Source organism: Rana temporaria, chromosome 8 (genome assembly GCF_905171775.1).
Source record: "Rana temporaria chromosome 8, aRanTem1.1, whole genome shotgun sequence".
NCBI lineage: Eukaryota > Metazoa > Chordata > Amphibia > Anura > Ranidae > Rana > Rana temporaria.
The window spans coordinates 148759001-148778569 of record NC_053496.1 but is presented as its reverse complement, the minus strand read 5'-3'; the positions used below and the strand labels follow the sequence as shown (position 1 = coordinate 148778569).

Genomic DNA, 19569 nt, shown 5'->3' with positions numbered 1-19569 from the left:
GTGCCACCTGTGCCGCCTCATTAGTGCCACCTGTGCCGCCTCATCAGTGGTCCGACTGGAGTCGGACCACTTGGCCTTCAGGAGAAAGATTAAAACCCATCTCTTCTGAGGTCAAGGGGTTTCTTACAGCGCCCAGAGGCGATTCAGTTTGCATGTGTTGCGCTTTACAAGTCTCTCTCTCTCTCTCTCTCTCTATCAGTGCACATCTGTGCAATCAGTACACATCTGTGCTGCCTCATCGGTGTACATCTGTTCCACCACCTCAGTACCCATCTGTGCTACCTCAGTACCCATCTCTGCCACCTCAATACCCATCTCTGCCCCCTCAGTACCCATCTCTGTCCATCTGTGCCGCCTCAGTGCACATCTGTGAAGTCGCATCACCACCGCCAGAAACCATGTCAAAACGTTGCTTTTCCGCCGAAGAGGCATATCAAATTCTTTCCACGCCTGACGAGAGCAACGGGGAGCTCTCTTTTTGGGATTCCCATTCGGATTCGGATTCAGACGTAGACTATGAGCCAGTCTACAGTAGTGGAACAGTGACAGGCTCAGAGGGGGAAGACAGTCAGCCTGCCAAACTAAGGCGCTCTGGTGAGGAGGCAGTGGCATCCACCAGCACCGCAGTGCCATCCACCAGCACCGACGTGCCATCCACCAATACAGAAGTACCAGCCACCAATACCGAAGTGCCATCCACCAATACCGAAGTGCCATCCACCAGCACCGCAGTACCTCGGCAACAAAGGCCAAGGACCCATGCCAGCCTTCCCTATGCCCTTCAGAACCCCTTGTGGCTTCCTCCAAATTTAGGAGAAGCCAACATTCCCCCTTTCACTGCCCAGCCAGGAGTCCAGGTGGACTCGGCCAATTTTTCCCCAATTAATTTTTTTGATTTATTTTTTACTCAGGAACTGCTTTCTAGAATTGTGGCCCAGTGCAACCTATATACCAAACAATTTATTGACAATAATCCAACATCTTCTTATGCCTGTCCCTTCCAGTGGAGAGACCTAACGGTGGAGGAGTTTAAGGTTTCTTTAGGCCTCACATTTTGCATGGGACTCAACCCAAAAAATGGAATGCATTCCATTTAGTCAAAATGCCCCATTTACCATATGCCAATCTTCTCTGCAACAATGCCCAGAACCAGATATTTTATGATCATGAGGTTCCTCCACTTCAATGATAATACCCAGTGCCTTCCCCGAAATCACCCACATTTTGACAGGCTTTTCAAAATTCGCCCCTTATTAAATTATTTTTCGGAATTATTCCCCCAGTTATATACCCCGTAACAACACATATGTGTGGATGAGTCCCTTGTAAAATTTTGTGGCAGACTTAAAATCAAGCAGTTTATCCCCAGCAAAAGGGCCCGCTATGGGGTGAAGGTTTACAAACTATGTGAACAAGTCACAGGGTACCTGTATTCCTTCTTAGTCTACGAAGGGAAGGACACCCAGCTGCATGCCCCCAATTGCCCAGACTACTTGGGATCAAGTGGAAAAGTTGTTTGGCAACTCATCAACACCCTACTGGATAAAGGCTACCATCTATACGTAGATAACTTTTACACCTCTCTTCCCCTGTTCCACAACCTTCACCGGAAGCAGACCCCAGCATGTGGCACGGTAAGAAAGAACCGGAAAGCCTTGTGAATAAGATGCTGAGAAAAGGGGAATCGGCAAGTCTGCGCAACAAGGAGGTTCTGGCAGTGAAGTGGAAGGACAGAAGGGACGTGTACATGTTATCTTCCATCCACAACAATTCCTTTGTGGAAACCCGCAGAAGGTGTGGCACCACCATCCAAGAGCCCACATGCATCCGGGACTACAATTCGTTCATGGGGGGAGTCGACTTTAACGACCAAATGCTGGAACCCTACCTTGCCACAAGGCGCACGTACCATTGGTACAAAAAAGTAGCAATTTATTTTTTTCATTTGGCCGTATACAATTCCTATATTATTTATCGTAAGTCCACCCAAAACCCCCTACCCTTCCTTGGCTACCAGGAGGAAATCACCACTGCCCTGATATTCCAGAACGACCTACCCCAAAACATCCGATCAGATGTTCTGTCGACTCTCCGAACGTCACTTCCCAGATAAAGTCCCTCCCACAGCATCAGGCCGACGAGGTCAAAAAAGATGTAAGTGAGTGAGTGAGTGAAAAACTTATATAGCGCTGCACATGCGAACTGAATCGCCTCTGGGCACTCGTTTGTCCATTTCTCCTTTGAACTCAAAAGAGATGGTGTAAGGTGTGTGCCAGTGAAGGAGTCAGACGAGACACAGTTTATCATTGTGCCGAGTGTCTTTCCCAACCAGACCTCTGTGTAACTGACTGTTTTCGCCGTTACCATACTAAACTAAATTATTTGTTTAGTATGTTAAACGTAATCCTCCGTTCCTGCCTTCACACACCTTCACACCCCTTATGCCACTGCCTGCTTTGGCTTGTTATTCGACCACGCTTCTGCCTAACGATTTTGTAATACCTCTGCCTCATCTGGAATTGACCCTGGACTGTTTTTCGACCATGCTTCTGCCTAACGATTTTGTAATACCTCTGCCTGATCTGGAACTGACCCTGGACTGTTTTTCGACCATGCTTCTTTCTGCCTAACGATTCTGAAATGTCTCTGCCTGATCTGGAACTGACCTTGGACTGTTTGACCATGCCTTTTGCCTGCCTCATGGACTGATCTTGTACCCTGCTACTGGACTAGTGGGATTCAACACAGGGGTCTCACATATGTGAGGGGCTCCAGAAAAGTTTTTTCTGGATGAAGAAAACATTTTTTTTTGTTTTCTCATCCTAGATTAGGGTCTGGAGACTCGGAGGCTTCAAAGAGATTTGGCTGGGAGAAGCCTCTACCCCTGTCCTTATTCTGTCCTGAACGAGGCCCTACTTCTGCATGCTGCCTGTAGGACCTATGCCATCATGCATCTGCCTGTTGCATGAACTGACCACACGACATGGACCTGCCTACTACCAGGACCAATATTTTTGGCACTGCTGACAATCTGTCTGCCTGCACTAACCCTGACGGGACAGTATCCCTGCATGGACAATTGTGTATGCCGTTGCTGACCAAATCCCTGCCTGCTGCCTGGACCAGTGCTATCCTGCTGTGTAGAACTGCACTACTATTACCACAGGTAATCTTTTGTTTACGCTTTGCTCAGCATATTGTATTTTGGGGTGTAATTCTTGGTATGTTCATGCTATGTATCTCTGGAACATCTGACGGTGTTCCTTGCATGTTGGATCTCTGTATGTGGCCAGGCAGTAAAAAAGTCTCACACATGGGGGTATCGTTTTACTCAGGAGGAGTAGCAGAATGTATTTTGGGGTGTCATTTTTGCTATGTACATGCTATGTGTTAAAAATATCTTATCAATGGACAACTTTGTGTAAAAAAAATGTGTTTTCATATTTTTTTCATCATTTTCCAAAAACTGCTGGAAAAAAATTAACCGTTCAAAAGACTCATTATGCCTCATAGATTATACGTTGGGGTGTTAGCTTTTCAAAATGGGGTCACTTTGTGGGTAATTCCATTGTCCTGGTGTTCCAGGGCCTTCAAAAGTGTAATAGGTAGTCAACTAGTTAGATGTGCAATTTATGCTCCTAAAACCCCTGATGGCGTTCCCTGCATGTTGGACCTCTGTATGTCGCCAGGCAGTGAAAAAGTCTCACACATGGGGTATCATTTTACTCAGGAGGAGTAGCAGAATTTATTTTAGGGTGTCATTTGTGGTATGCACATGCCATGTGAGAGAAATAAGCTATTACAATGACAATTGTTAAAAAAATCTTAATTTTGCAAAGTATTGTGGGAAAAAATTACAACTTCAAATAACTCACCATGCCTCTTACTAAATACCTTGGAATGTCTACTTTCCAAAAAGGGGTTATTTGGGGGGCATTTGTACGTTCCTGGCTTGATAGGGTCTCAAGAAATGAGATAGGCCTTCAGTACATCAGGTGTGATCAGTTGTGATAATTTTTTATGATTTGCACTATAGCTTGTAGACTCTAAAACTTTAACACAGATCAAATAATTTCCAAAAAGTTGGGTTATTTTTATCAAAGACATGTAGCAGTATAAATTGTGGCCAAAATTTATGAAGAAAAATTAATAATTTGCAAAATTTTATCACGGAAACTAAGAAGCATTTTTTTCAAAATTTTCTGTCTTTTTTCATTAATAGCGCAAAAAATAAAAAACCCAGAGGTGATCAAATACCACCAAAAGAAAGCTCTATTTGTATGAAAAAAAGGACAAAAAAATAATTTGGGTACAGTGTTGCATGACTGAGTAATTGTCATTCAAAGTGTGAGAGCGCTAAAAGCTGAAAATTGGTCTGGGCAGGTGGGGTGTTTAAGTGCCCGGGTGTTTAAGTACGCGGCGACGTGCGCGACGCTGTCATATAAGGAATTCCACGCATGCGTCGAATCATTACGACGCATGCGAGGGATGGGTTCGGACGGATCGATCCGGTGAGTCTGTACAGACCACCGGATCGATCCGCTGGAGCCGATTCCAGCGGATAGATTTCTTAGCATGCTAAGAAATTTTTATCCGCTGGAAATCGGTCGGCCCGAAATATATCCGCGGATAAATATCCGCTGGATCGTACACACCAGCGGATCTGTCCGCTGAAACCGATCCGCGGATCAATTTCAGCGGATCGATCCTCTCGAGTGTACAGGGCCTAAAGTGTTGAGTATGCAAGATGCAGTAATGGTGGAACCCCCCCTGTGAGGGCTACTGATGCATTTGTGAACTTGTTGTGCCTTTAAATAAAAGTGGGCTACCAGGCCCTTAAAAATTCAGTTCTGGACTGGCGTACTCACTGAAAACACACCTACCGCTGGAGTCTGATCACCCCAATCTTACAGGATATAAAAAGTTAATTAAATCCACAAGGGCTTTTTTTACCACTACTATTCCTTTATATTGGCTTTTAAAGTATACAATTGCAGCAATTTAGAATTTGGATGAAAAGTTTAGCACTGGGAAACACTTTTTGAAAGATAAAAAGTGCAAATGAGGGACAAATGAGGTGGATATAGGGACAGAGGGACATTACTCCAAATCAGGGACAGTCCCTCGAAGTCAGGGACAGATGGGAGCTATGGTTTAGTAATTATATTGAAATGTACTATTGTAAACAAGTAAGTTGTTTTTTTTATTAGTAATTAAATGTCTATTTTTCCGTAGGCCCCACTGACTGAAATCATGGATACGAACCAAAACACAGAGCAAAGCAGTCCGGGTAAGCTTGAACAGGTTGAAAAGCATGATATTTCTTCAGTGACCCAAATAATTGACAAACCAGTGACAGAGACTAAAATGTATACAAATATTCCCCATGAAGATAAGGAAAGCACTGTTTCCATGGAACACAGCATACTAAGTACAGCCGAGCACTATAATTTGCATGAAGGAAAACTCCAGGTGGCCAGTGACAACAATAACACACCATATTCTGATCAAGGAGACAAGAAGATTGTTGCTCGAACAGACATGCAATCCCCTATTTGTACAGTGAGGCCAAATGATTTTTTTTCAGATAAGTCGGAAAAGACCAGCACACATATACATGAATGTAACATAGAGAAAGAACAGGATCAGCTCAAAAACAGAATACATGAATATGATGATACAACGCAGACTGGAGAATATGTACCCCATCAAACATCAGATGGTTTTGAGAAACAAACAGAATATCCTTCAGAATACAGGTAAAATTACCTTATGTTTTTTCCATGGCTAGGCTGACACAGAGGACACCACAACAAGGCAATGCAAAGGGGGGGGGGGGGGGAGGCCTTTTTTACCTGAGTGATATCCGCATATAACTTTGGCTTGATTGTTTTGGCCCTTTCACACAGGCTTTCAAAAGTGCATCCTGCAGCGATCACCGCAGGTAATTATCATAGGTACGTGCTGGCATGTGCAAAAGAGCAGCCATTCATGTTTAAAGTATCCCCTGCACCTCTGGACCCCTTTACATTACACAACCCCCTCACCTCTGGACCACTTTACATTACACAACCCCCTGCACCTCTGGATCCCTTTACATTACACAACCCCCTGCACCTCTGGACCCCTTCACATTACACAACCCCCTGCACCTCTGGACCCCTTTACATTACACAACCCTCTGCACCCCTTTACATTACACAATCCCCTGCATCTCTGGACCGCTTTACATTACACAACCCCCTGCACCTTTGGACCCCTTTACATTACACAACCACCTGCACCTCTGGACCCATTTATATTACACAACCCCTTGCACCTCTGGACCCCTTTACAATACACAACCCTCTGCATCTCTTGACCCTTTTACATTACACAACCCCCTGCAGCTCTGGACCCTTTACATTACACAGCCCGCCCCTCACCCGCAGCTCTGGACCCCTTTACATTACATAACCCCAGCTTTGGACCCCCTGCATGTTACACAGTCACCCCCCCAGCTTTGGACCCCCTGCATTAACAGCAACCCCCCCAGCATGTTACACAGTCACCCCCCCCCCCCAGCTCTAGATCTCTGCATGTTTCACAGCTCTGCCCCTTGCTACCTTACTCACGCACAGGGGAAGATACACCAGTGCTGAACAGAGCGCGGGAACTACTGGAGTTCATTTTTCATATTAACAATGCTAATGATTGGTTGCTAAGACCACCTAGCAACCAATCACCTGCTAGTTGACTCCAGCGTTTCCTGTCTTCTAATCAGCGCTGTGGTGCTGCCTCACTGTCTCTCTCCCTCCCCTGCTGTACAGGAGAGAGAGACAGTGTTTTCTATCTCTTGCTCCTGTGTCGATCCTGCGGCATGTCACCCGGGTAGCGGTACAGTCCGCACTCGGCCCGGGCACCCCCACATCCTGTCACAGCCATTGCCACTGCACTGCCTGAGCCCACCCCACTGCAACCACTTCACTTACAGGGGAGGACAGGGGCGCTGGCCTAACGCCCCTCCGTAGGTATGCCACTGCAGAGGGGGACTGCCAAAGAGTAGTTAATGGACTGCTCTATGTAATATTGCTGCATTGTTGCACTTAGCAAGTAAGTATAACCATACTTGCATATACATTGGGGTTTACAAGTGATTTACCGGGATTATGGCTGAAGATATTAGCCATAACCCCGGTATAATTTTGGCTTTCTCATGAAAGCAGTCCAAATGGCTCTTTGTGAGCTCCTGGAACGCTTTCCAAAGCGGCAGGAGGGGACATTGCCCCCTCCCGCCGATTGTCCGTGTTTCTCAGGCTTACTGTTTTTGCCGGTTCGCCGAGAAATAATCAGACGGTGCGGCCGGCTGCCCCCCTAGGCCGTGGATGGCCTTGGTGGACCGGAGAGACGTCATGGCGTCACTTCCGGTCCAGACTGGAAGTAAATAATATTTAATTTGTTTTAAAGCAAAGGATCTTTTGATCTTTTTCTTTTAAAAGTAAAGAAGAGATGTGGGGTCTTTTTGACCCCATATCTCTCCATATAGAGGACCTGTCATACTTATTTATATTACAATGGATGTTTACATTCCTTTTAACCACTTCAGCCCTGGACTGGGCTGGCCAAAGACAAGAGCCCTATTTGCGATTCGGCACTGCATCGATTTAACTGACAATTGTACGGTCGTGCGACGTGGCTCCCTAACAAAATTGATGTCCTTTTTTCCCTAAAATTGAGCTTTCTTTTGGTGGTATTTGAGCAACTCTGCGGTTTTTATTTTTTGCGCTATAAACAAAAAAAGAGCGACAATTTTGAAATTGTAAATTTCCCCAAATATCCCCAAAAAATATATAACATTTTTTTTTCCTCAGATTAGGCTGATATGTATTCTTCTACATATTTTTAGTAAAAAAAAATGCAATAAGCGTTTATTGATTGGTTTGCACAAAAGTTATAGCGTCTACAAAATAGGGAATAATTTTATATCATTTTTATTCATATTTCTTTTTACTAGTAATGGCGGCAATCAGCGATTTTTATCGTGACTGCGACATTACGACGGACACATCGGACACTTTTGGCGCTATTTTGGGACAATTTTGGGCGCAATTTTGGGAATATAAATATGCACTTATTACTGTGTAAATGTGACTGGCGGTTAAGGGGTTAACCAGGAGGGGGTGCTGAGGAGGTTAAGGAAGAATGGAGAAATGCTTGTTTACATTACCATTCCTCCTCTCCATTGAGTCCGCGGGACCCGCGATCACACTCATGGAGCTTGCGGTGGGCGTGCGCAAGCCCACAATGCCACATGTTAACCAACTCAATACAGGGCACTTTCACTTTCAGACTTTGGACCCCAAAGGCAGACATGAATGGTATGGAAAATAAAATTAATAACATGAGGAGTCCCTCTAATTGGGATTACAACCTGGTCCCCAAATCCCAGAAATCAGGAGCAGCAGCAGCAGCAGATGTCATACATGTCCCCAAGCTGTGGTACTCCAACAAACTGCGTCTTCTGGCAGAGCAGCTTGAAGCCAGGGAATCACTTTCTGGTCTTCCTCATAGCCTTCCTTCCACTGCTCCCTGCAGTGTTCCCTCCATGCTTCCCTGCAGCATTCCTTCCACGGCTCCCTCCACGCCCCCTTGCAGGCTGAGGCTCTGGTGGTGGGAATGTGGCAGGAGGAGGAGAAGGAGCAGAAGGATGGGCCAGATCACAGAGATGTGTGGCCTCTGTCAGCTGGCCCCTCACCGCCCTGTGAAGAACACTGGCAGTAAGCTCCTCAGGGAAGGCACATTGTCCCTCCTCAATCTTCTGGAGCTTATCGGCCAGGTAGCAGCTATAGGCCTCTACAGGGTTGAGGGGGGCCCTCATTATGGCAGCTGCGTCCCTGATGATTTTAAGTGATTCCTCCTCCACCTGCATCATCCTCCTCGGTCTTTTGGCTCTGACGTGGAGGGGAGGCACCTGGGACTGGGTGCTGCCACTTAGCATGGGCACCTGCTGACTGTCACTTGGCCCTGCCACCTTCTGTCTGCCACTCACCTCTTCCTCCTCCTGGCTGCCACACTCCAGAGCCTCGTCCTCCTGGCTGAGCTCTTCCTGTGTATAAAAAAGGGACATAGTTTTAGTTTTTGGTTTATCAATCACACAGAATGTTTAAGCTCATGGCTGTTGCAATTTGAATGTTAAAGAAATAGAAAAGACTCTCATTCTGACCCCAGCAGTTTTTCCTGTCGCATCATGTCAGCATACACCTTTGGGTTGTGGCTCCGCCCCCACAACCTGATAGGACCGTTTAACTATTAAGCCCAGAGAGGGCCCCCTGCCCAGATATTCTCCTTTTTTTTCCCCTCACCTGAGAAGGACAAGATGAAGAACCCCTTACCGCTTTCGCCCCAGCCAGGTTCTAGCCTCTCCTGGGTAGAAGTCCTCTCCTGTACAGCCTCTAAATGAGCTATATGGAAGGAACCCCACTCTGATGGTCTCATAGGTATGCTACCAGCCTTACACAAACCTTAAATAGGTTTATACTGCAGCGACCTCCAGCTCTTCTGAGCATCTATTTCAAATAATACTTACTGAGCCTTGTAGTCCTCCAGTGATCTGGTCTCCAGACATGCGTGCCAGCTTCTCACAGACCTTAAATGGGTCTCTACAGTGGCCTCCAGCTTTCCAGTATAAAAGAAACCTTTTCACAAAAAACGGGCTTTCTGTGCCATGTAGTTCCTCGGCAGGCTCCAGGCATGTCGCTGAGCATCCAGTGACTTTAATGCATGTGCAGACAGGCTGAAAACATTGCCTACAGGCTCACAATGCTTCTATGGGATTCCAGTTTCCAAGATGGCGCCCGTCTGCTCACAGCACTACTGAGCATGTGCGGCTGTGATGTCATCACCGAGTGCCAAATTTAAAAAACCCATCTTTCTCTGCTGTTTTTTCTCTGCAAAAAACACTGTTCTGCCAGCGTTTTTCAGTGGGATAGTTTGCACTGCTGTTGCTCCTTCAGGTAAGCCCTGGGGTTTCTCTTCCTTTCTGATCCCACCTTACTACTGCTTTCAGTTTCATACTCACTTCCTACTGTCTCTGTAGGGGGAAAAACCTATCGCTCCTCATGGAGGTCGCTGCCCTGGTAGACCATCACCAGCCTAATAGGTAAGAGGGGGGAATATTGGTAAGTTGTGAAGACTGAAAAAGAGAGCCTTTCACTAATGCTGTCTAAATTGGACAGCCCTATCAGGTCGGCCAGATCATCAGTTTCAAGACAAAAGAGCCATCTAGAAGAAGCCGATCAATCCACCGGCAAAGCCACTCGGATTGTGGCAGAAGTCGCTCACGCAGCAGGGGAAGTCGCTCAAGTCGCAGGAGGAGCCGCTCAAAATCCTTTTCAAGGCACAGACACTCCTATCTCCTCCCTCAAGCATATCCGCCCATCAGGGAATTCATGCTGGGTCTGCGGTGGCATAGCACTTCCAAACAAGCTGGCTTGTCACACTTGCTAGACGAAGCGACCAGAGAAAGAGAGCCGCACAGAGATCCAGTCAGAGACACAGCCCTGCAAATCGCAGAGTCTGAAACAAGCAGGTCCGCACAAGGCACTTCACCTGCGACTCCTTCCACATCTAAAAAGTCAGATCCCTTATCTGACAATGAGGAAATAGAGGTCTCCACTGGATTCGACTTTGCACTAATAGAACCATTCATTAAATCAGTGAAGGAAGCCATCGATTGGGAAGAGGAAAAAGAAACTCCGCAAAAAGCGAGAAAATATGAACTGGAAGACCTAATCAAGGACGAATGGCAGAAACCTGAGAAAAAGACCAGTCTCTGCAATAGGCTTGCCAAACTGTATCCGCTGAAGGAATCTAGTGTCAACCCACTAGTAACACCGCCAGTGGTAGATTCTTCCCTGATGCGCCTCGCCAGGCATGCAACACTTCCAATAGAAGATGCGGTTACATTTAAAGACGTGCTGGACAGAAAGATCGATCTAGATCTTAAAAAAGCCTACCTATCTGCAGGCGGTGCCTGCAGACCAGCAATAACGCTAGCAGCAGTGGGAAGAGCCACTTCAAGCTGGTCCTCTAACGCCGAAAAATTGGTATCTGAGGGAACGGATCAAGAGAGTAATCGCAGCTCTCCAGGAGCTTAGCCTTGCAGGCGATTTTATCGTAGAAGCCTCTGTAGACATGATAAAATCAACATCAAGAGCAATGTTAAGCTCAGTCATGGCAAGGAGGGCACTTTGGCTAAAACCCTGGTCAGCTGACCCTTCCTCGAAGTCTAACTGGTGCAAAATCCCATTTGATGGCACAAACCTCTTCGGAGAGAAGTTGGACTCGGCCATTTCAAAGGTCACCGGCGGGAAGTCAGGCCTCATCCCTTCAGACAGAAGGCCAAAGCAACAAAGACCGCCTACCGCCAGACAAAACCTCCCAGACAGGTATAAGGAGGCTAAGTCATACAGGCCCGGCAGAGAGTACAGGAAGAATTGGAAGAATCCACAGTCCACCTTCCTAAAACTACAAAAATCTAAGACCCCTGCCACAGGGGACCAGAAGTCCTTTTGAAGGTACGCCCGCCCAACCAGCCATAGTAGGAGCCAGACTGAAGGACTTCAGGCAGGTTTGGGCAGAGTTAATAAAAGATCCATGGACAGTAGCTACCATCCAAGATGGACACAAATGGAGGTTCAATAATCATCCTCCCAGAGACCAGTTTGTCTCAACCAGAATCCCAACTTCTCAGGAAAAGAAGCTGGTGCTGACAGAATATGTTCAAGACTTAATTCAAAAACAGGCCATAGTGGAAGTACCACCTCCACAAGGGGGAAAAGGCTTCTACTCGCCTCTGTTCCTGGTAAAGAAAAAGACTGGGGATTTGCGCCCCGTCCTAGATCTGAAAAATCTCAATCGTTCAATCCTAGTGGAGACATTCAAGATGGAAAGCCTACAATCAATCAATGGAATGGCATATCGATGTCTCAACGAATCATCATCCGAAAGGAGGTCAAACAGTCTCTATGGTGGTGGACCCGATTGTACAATCTAAAGAGGTACAACCGTATAGTCACCCCCCCCCCCCCTCAGGAGGTGATCACTTCAGACACCAGCAAGGAGGGCTGGGGAACATACTACCAGCAACTTGCAGTCCAAGGCCATTGGTCTTTCGAGACACTGGACATAGTATCGAACGTCCTGGAGATGAAAGCAGCGTTCCAAGCTCTCTTGGCTTTCAGTCCTCTCCTGAAAGGGAAAGAAGTCCTGCTGAAAATGGACAACAGGGTGGCAGTTGCCTATATCAATGGGCAAGGAGGCACCAGAAGTCGTTCCATGATGCAGGAAGTCTGCCCAGTTCTCGAATGGGCGCAAGTGAATCTGTCGGGGCTAAGAGCGATGTATGTACCGGGACCCCAGAATCAGCTGGCCGACACCCTAAGCAGGAGCCTCGTTTCCCACAACAAGTGGGCTCTGAGTTACCAAGCTTTCTCCCTCATAACAAAACTTGGGGCATGCCGGATGTAGACCTGGCAGCAACTCCAGACAATGCAAAGTGCCAGAGGTACCTGACGACATTCCCCTGCCCGTTAGCGGAGGGGACGGATTGCCTGCACGAGTGGAAGTTCCATCTGGGGTAAATCTTCCCCCCGACACCTCTCATACTGAGATTTCTTCTCAGACTCAAGAGGTTGTCAACCATGATAATAGCAGTCCTTCCCTTTTGGCCGAGACGGCCATGGTTCACCACTCTCCTTCAGCTCAACACAGCGAGACCATTACCGCTTCCATCAGCAGCAGACCTACTCTCCCAGGGGCAACTTCTGCATCCATCCCCGGAAAGGATGCATCTGACAGCCTGGAGGTTGAAAGGACTAGGTTCCTAAACCAAGGTTGCTCCCAGAAAGTGGTAGAGACGCTTCTTCAAGCCAGAAAATGCACCACCAACAATACCTACAAGAAGATCTGGGAGAAGTTTCTCTCAGTCGCACAACAACAAGACTGGAACCCGTCATCTCCAACAGCTGCTCAAATCCTTTAGTTTCTCCAGTTAGGCCTAGATAAAGGCCTTGGGTCAAGCACTCTAAAAGTCCACGTATCGGCTTTATTGGCCATGACCGGAGTAAAATGGGCACAAGAACCTCTTGTCATCCAATTCCAGAGGGCCTGCTTAAAGATAAGGCCTCCCAGAAAACCTTCCTTGCCGACCTGGGATCTTTCGGTCATACTGGAAGCTCTAGCGCATGAACCATTCTCTCCATTCTACAACATCTCCCTGTGGGACCTAACACTCAAGGTCACCTTGATCGCAATAACATCTGAAAAGAGAGTCTCAGAGATGCAAGCCTTACTGGCAAAAGAACCATATTTGATCGTCTATCCAGACAAAGTAGTCTTAAGACCATCCGATCGGTTCATCCCGAAAGGTATCATCCTCCTTCCACTTTAACCAGGAGATCAACCTTCCTGCTCTCTCCACCGATCAAGGGGATCCACATCCATTGGATGTAAGAACCAACATCCTAGCCTACCTCTCGGCAACCAATGATCTTAGGAAATCAGAAAACCTCCTGGTCATCGCACATGGATTAAGAAGAGGCCAAGCAGCAACCTCTCGCACCATCGCGGCTTGGCTGGTAAAAACCATCAAAAAGGCCTACTCGCTGAGCCAAGCACAAACACCAGAGGGCTTAAAGGCACATTCCACAAGGGCAATGGCGGCCTACTGCACAGTGTCTTCGGAAACGATTTGCCAAGCAGCGACTTGGTCATCCAGAAACACCTTTATTTCTCATTATAAGGTGGACTCTGCCAGATTGTCTATGGCAGAGTTTGGACGAACAGGTATTCAGTCCAACACCTCTATTCCTTGTAAATAAAACATTATCTTTATGCTCAGACCCACCCAGTTTGTGAGTTAGTCACCCAAAGGTGTATGCTGCCATGATGCGACAGGAAACGGAAAATTGTATACTCACCTTTCCGTAATTTTCCTTTCCTGTCGCATCTTCATGGCAGCATACAGATGCCCACCCATCTGAGGTGAGGTGTGTATATATATATATATATATATATATATATATATATATATATATATATATACTGAGAATATCTGGGCGGGGGCCCTCTCTGGGCTTAATAGTTAAACGGTCCTATCAGGTTGTGGGGGCGGGGTCACAACCCAAAGGTGTATGCTGCCATGAAGATCTGACAGGAAAGGAAAATTACAGAAAGGTGAGTATACAAAAAGTTTTATTCCTGTCCCAATCATTTCTGGCCACTACTATCTTTTTTTTTTCTTTTTTTTTATTATTTCATTTTGGAATAAAAACATCTAGTTCCCAACAATAATTCTAGGCCAATAAATATGTTGTAAAATATTATACCTGGCTATAGATGTGTAGATCCGGCTCTTCAAGCTCAGGTTGCTCCTTGTCACACTCTGCAGGGGTGGAGGGAAGGGTGGAAGGGACGCTGGAGAGAAGGGTGGAAGGAATGCTGGAGGGAACGGTGAAGGGGAGGGTGGAGGGAAGACTCGAAAGTGATTCCCTGGCTTCAATCTGGTCATCCAGAAAATGCAGGTGTTTGTAGTACCACAGCTTGGGCACATGCACTGGGTCTGCTGCTGCTCCTGATCTCTGGGACTGGTGGACCTATTTGTGCTGCTTCTTGAAGCTATTCCTCATGTTGTTTATTTTATTGTTCATCATGGTATAGTCTTCCTCTAGGATCCAGGTCTTCATATATTCAGCTAATTTCTCAATTGTTGCCCTTCGTACCACACTGTTGTGGTATAAACTGTTTTTGACCTCCCATAGGTTTCTCATTTCTCTATATTTCTCGATAAAAGCAAGCACAATATCAAGTTCCCTTCATTTATGCATTATTTCTGCAAGATAAAACACAAGACATAAACACTAGGTAAGCTTAAATTGTCCTAATCTTATCCCAATATAGGCCTTTATATCATGAATCAGTATAGGCCACTGATGGCCCAAGTTTCATTTTACCTTTGTTTGAGTCGTTCGGCACTACCGTTCGTCCGTACTCCATGCACACAACATAGTTATGTCGTTCTCATTATATACCCGGCGCATGCATGAAACTCTGCCCGCATGTAATACGAAGTACCGCAGAGGAAAGCCCGGAGGCGGGAACGTCTCGATCCAAGCCAAAAAGATACAGAGCCAGCGGCTCTGATAGGCTTTCCGATTACAGCCTGAGGGCTGTAATCTGCTTCCAAATAGTTAACCAGGGAACGGGGGTGTGCGTTCCTTGGTTAACACCAAGCCAATCAGGATTGGCTGAAGCGACATCGAGGGCGGGACTACATCGAGGGACCGTGGAGGAAGATCCGAGGATGGCTTACCGAGAAAGGTAAGTGCCAGGCAGGGGGGGCAATCTGGCGACATTTTAGGGGCAAACTGGCGGTAATTGATGGGCACAGTGGCGACAATAGCATTGCACAGTAGCTGCGTTTGGCATGGCACTGTGGCGACAATTGATGGGCACAGTGGCTGCGTTTGGCATGGCACAGTGGCTGCGTTTGGCATGGCACAGTGGCGACAATTGATGGGCACAGTGGCGACAATGGCATAGCACATTGGCGATAATTGATGGCATGGCACAGTGGCGACAATTGATGGGCACAGTGGCTGCGTTTGATGGTGTTATGGCAAAATAGGTTGTATGCAGAGCACACCGCCAATTTAAGCTAAAAATGTTTACTCACCATTCATTTGATCTGCCATTCATTCAAGTCAGTAGACATCATCACCAGACTGTTATGCCGCGTACACACGGTCATTTTTTGTGATGAAAAAAACCCGAAATTTTTAAAAACGTCATTTAAAATGACCGTGTGTGGGGAAAACTTTGTTTTATGTCTTCTGAAAAACGCCCAAAAAAAAATTCGAACATGCTTAAATTTTTTATGTCGTTTTTCAAAACGTTGTTTTTTGTGTCATTTAAAATGATAGTGTGTGGGTAAAACAACGTTTAAAACGACGTTTTTAAACCCGTGCATGCTCAGAAGCAAGTTATGATGCGAGCTTGAATGGAACAGAGTGCCGTCGTACGTGCTGAACGTAACCACACTTTGCTAGAGCTTTTTTAAAAAACGATGGTGTGTAGGCAACGTCGTTTTTTAAAATGAAGTTTGAAAAACATTGTTTTGTTTCATGATAAAAAACATTGTTTATTTCATCACAAAAAACGACCGTGTGCATTATGTTCTCATCTCAGCTCCCAGCAAACTCTGCCCTGCCGACGCCCTCACAGGCTGTTTTTATTGTCACAAAAGCTCACAAACCGCAGGTGATTGGCCGCAGAAGCCAATCACCTCCCCCATGGGAGTGGTCATCACAGGATGTCCCCTTCACACAGGAACCACCATATAAGGGTATCCCTCTAACAGGATGTTTAATACAATGAATACAACACAATGCTGGTCTTATGGGCGTGTCCAGGCAGGGAAAGCATGTATGCTAGTAGCAAACAAAGCCGTATTGCTTTAAAAACATGGACGCCTTCCCTGACTCTGAAAAGGCTCACAAGCTCTCATATTACTGCTGATAGGAATCCTTATTTTGCGCCATTCCATAGAATAATGCATATTCAGATTATACCATTATTGTAGGTGGAATGGAGATTATCTGCAGGTGTGTGTTACGAATCCCGACCATGCTTTTCAGACACATCAGAGACAAGAGTGCACATCCGCCTATAACCACTAATGTCCTTGCGGATTGAGCATATCCCCTCCTCAACGATCGTCCATGCTAGTGCACAGAGGGCCCCTCGTTGGCGGACATATCCGCATGCCGCAAACATCACATTCCAACCTCAAGACATTTTCCACTACCAGACGGGATTCAACCAGTCTCAGACTGCCACAGTCAGCTCTTTAGAGTGGGTTGCGGAAGTACTAACACTGGGTGACACTGTGACAATACATATTAAATACATCTTGAAATTTCCACAACAGTTCCTCCCTTTTTGTCATATGCTCCCAGTTGTCCCTCGAATCTTGATAGTCTTCTTACATCTGGAAATGAATCAGTCCTTACAGTCCATACGAGTCCATAAAAAGGAAAACACGGCTTGACATGTAGACTCTGTTCTTCAGGAGCATGACTTATAAGGAGGACACAACATGGTGAGCTGTAGTAATCGCAGATTGGGCTGGGGTCCTCTGTGTCTTGTACGTGGGTCCGGCTTCGGGGAATCTCATCAAGGAAAATGTGGTCATCTGCTCGGGCTCTGGTCACGCGTCCAATCAGGCAACAGGAGCACTCATCGTGACATAGAAAGATTAGAATTAAAAACAACATGAGTATATATGTAGCGCTACCCCCGAAGGAGCCGCTGGTTTGTTGTTGGGATTGGCATATTAAGTTACCTCAAAGTTGTCTAGGGGTGTAGCTGAAGAATAAGTAGTGAGCGAATGTCCAGTACATGAAGGAAGGTTTTCAAATGCTTTATTTCAGGCCCAACATAGCCAACATCAACATATAGTAGGAAGGAAAAGGTTGATGAAGCGATAGAGAACTTTACGGTATCAGGCCTGGATATAGGAAGAGCAATCCTGCTCTTAGTAACACAATAATTGTAGTCACCATTCGTCGCCACTCTAGCCAGAGTGGGTGAAGTGCCCCCAGACAGGGCCGCTGATAAGCCAGTACAACTGGCCCTGTTGTAGGGGGCCCCGGGCCAGCAGGGGCCCGGATGGCAACCCCCTTTAAAAAAAAAGTGGTTCCCCAGGGGCCCGGAGGCCCACAGGGTCCCATATGACAACTCCCCTTTTTTTAATTTATTTTTTATAAAAAATATATATATATATTTTTTTAATATATTTTTATTTAAATTTTTATTAAAGGGCCATTTTTTTTTTTTTTTAGAGGTCCGGGGGCCCCCAGGGCCCCGGATGGCAACCCCCTTTTTTTTATTTATTTTTTATAAAAAAAAATATATTTTTCTAATATATATATATTTTTATTTTTTATTAAAGGGACAATTTTTTTTTCTTAGGGGTACGGGGGTCCCCAGGGGCCCGGAGATCCCCAGGGCCCGGGATGAAAACACCCCTTTTTTTTATAAAAAAAATAAATACATTTTTATATATTTTTTTATTTTATATATATATATATATATATATATATATATATATATATATATATCAAATTATTATTAAAGGTCCCCAGGGCCCTGGATGGCAATCCCCCTTTTTTTAATAAATTCTTTTTTTTTTAATATTATATTATTTCATTTTTTTTTCTTTTTATTCCTTATGTATGTGTGTGTGTGTATATATATCTCAATTTTAATTTCAGATGGCAGCCCCCCCCCCCCCCCCGGGTATCTCTGCTCCAGGTGCCTACCAATGCCGCTAATCCCGTAACGTGCTGCAGAGACAGTTTCAAGGCGGGGCCAAGGGTGGAGCTAAAGGCGGGACCAGGGGTGGAGCTGAAGGGGGCACCGTCAGGTAGGCTGTACGGGGCCCCATGATTTCTATCAGCGGCCCTGCCCCCAGACAGACCTCTGCCACAAGCCTGGCAGCTGAAGTGTCACTTAGTGTTGCTGGGAGGAACAGGCCTCTGCCACAGACCTGGCTCTATGGCCTCTGCCACAGGCCTATTACTTTGAGTGAGCTAAATGGACGAATTGAGCGAATCCTCCCAGTAGGTTTTAGCATAGGTCACCGGATAACTACAAAGTGTACCTGTCAGCATTCCGGTCACCAAATCCCCGATTGGTTTGTTCAAGCCCTGTTGGACAACCTGCCTCCGGGTTCTCCTCAAGCCGACCCCCCAATCGAACGGCACCCAGCCTGGGATCTTCTCAGTTAAGTGGGGGACCCAGCAATTCACTGGGGCCCCTCTCTGTAATATAGAGCTCCGCGTAGCATGCGACCCCGGCCTGGAAGGCCATCGCCACGTTCCGTTGGATGCACGCACCCTAAAGGTGGATGCCGCACCTGGAACCCACGGGATGAAACAATAAAGATGGCGTCTGTCACAGATATACCCCTCCCCAGCATGCCACCTCCAGAACCCCTCTAGCGCCACCTGTCGCCCAGGGTGGAATCAACACCCTTGGAGCGCAGACTGACCTACAGGACAGTTTAGGAATGACAGCAGCCCGTAATTTAGAAAATTGTGAATGAGAGCAAAAATAACTCTCCCATTCCCCACTAACTTTAGCGTAGTGCCCATACTGAAAGTAGGGGGGCGCTACATATATATTCCTACTTCCGTTAACCACGATCCACTGTAGAATAAAAATTAAATCCCCTCAGATTCCCAGACCCTTAAAAGGACTCCCAACCTTCACTTAGCTATAGCTCTGGCCTTGCCTTTCAGGGATCTAAACCTTATCCATATGGGCCTGAACTCTGTCCCCAGTATCCCCGATCCAGGTATACCAATCTTTACTTATGAATTCCCAGAAACCCCCCTTGGACTGTGGGAACTTCCTTGTAGCTTCAACAGTTACATGAAAACATCCCATCCTAAATGGATGAGAATTGTTCAATCATATCATAAGCTCAAGCCCCCCCCCCCTGTACATGCAGGAAACCATGCCCAGACC

General features: G+C 46.3%; 1 protein-coding gene across 6 annotated transcripts in view; it reads left to right on the top strand.

Moving 5' to 3' along the window:
- TNKS1BP1 (tankyrase 1 binding protein 1) overlaps positions 1-19569 on the top strand; it is a 411008-nt gene that overhangs the window by 187884 nt on the left and 203555 nt on the right. For 3 of the 6 annotated variants that reach the window (XM_040320873.1, XM_040320877.1, XM_040320874.1), the window contains 2 exons: positions 5236-5759; positions 5910-5957. In XM_040320873.1, coding sequence (XP_040176807.1) covers positions 5236-5759; positions 5910-5957 — 572 coding nt within the window. The remainder of the gene's footprint in view (positions 1-5235; positions 5760-5909; positions 5958-19569) is intronic. The other 3 variants (XM_040320876.1, XM_040320878.1, XM_040320875.1) reach the window with 2 other exon arrangements.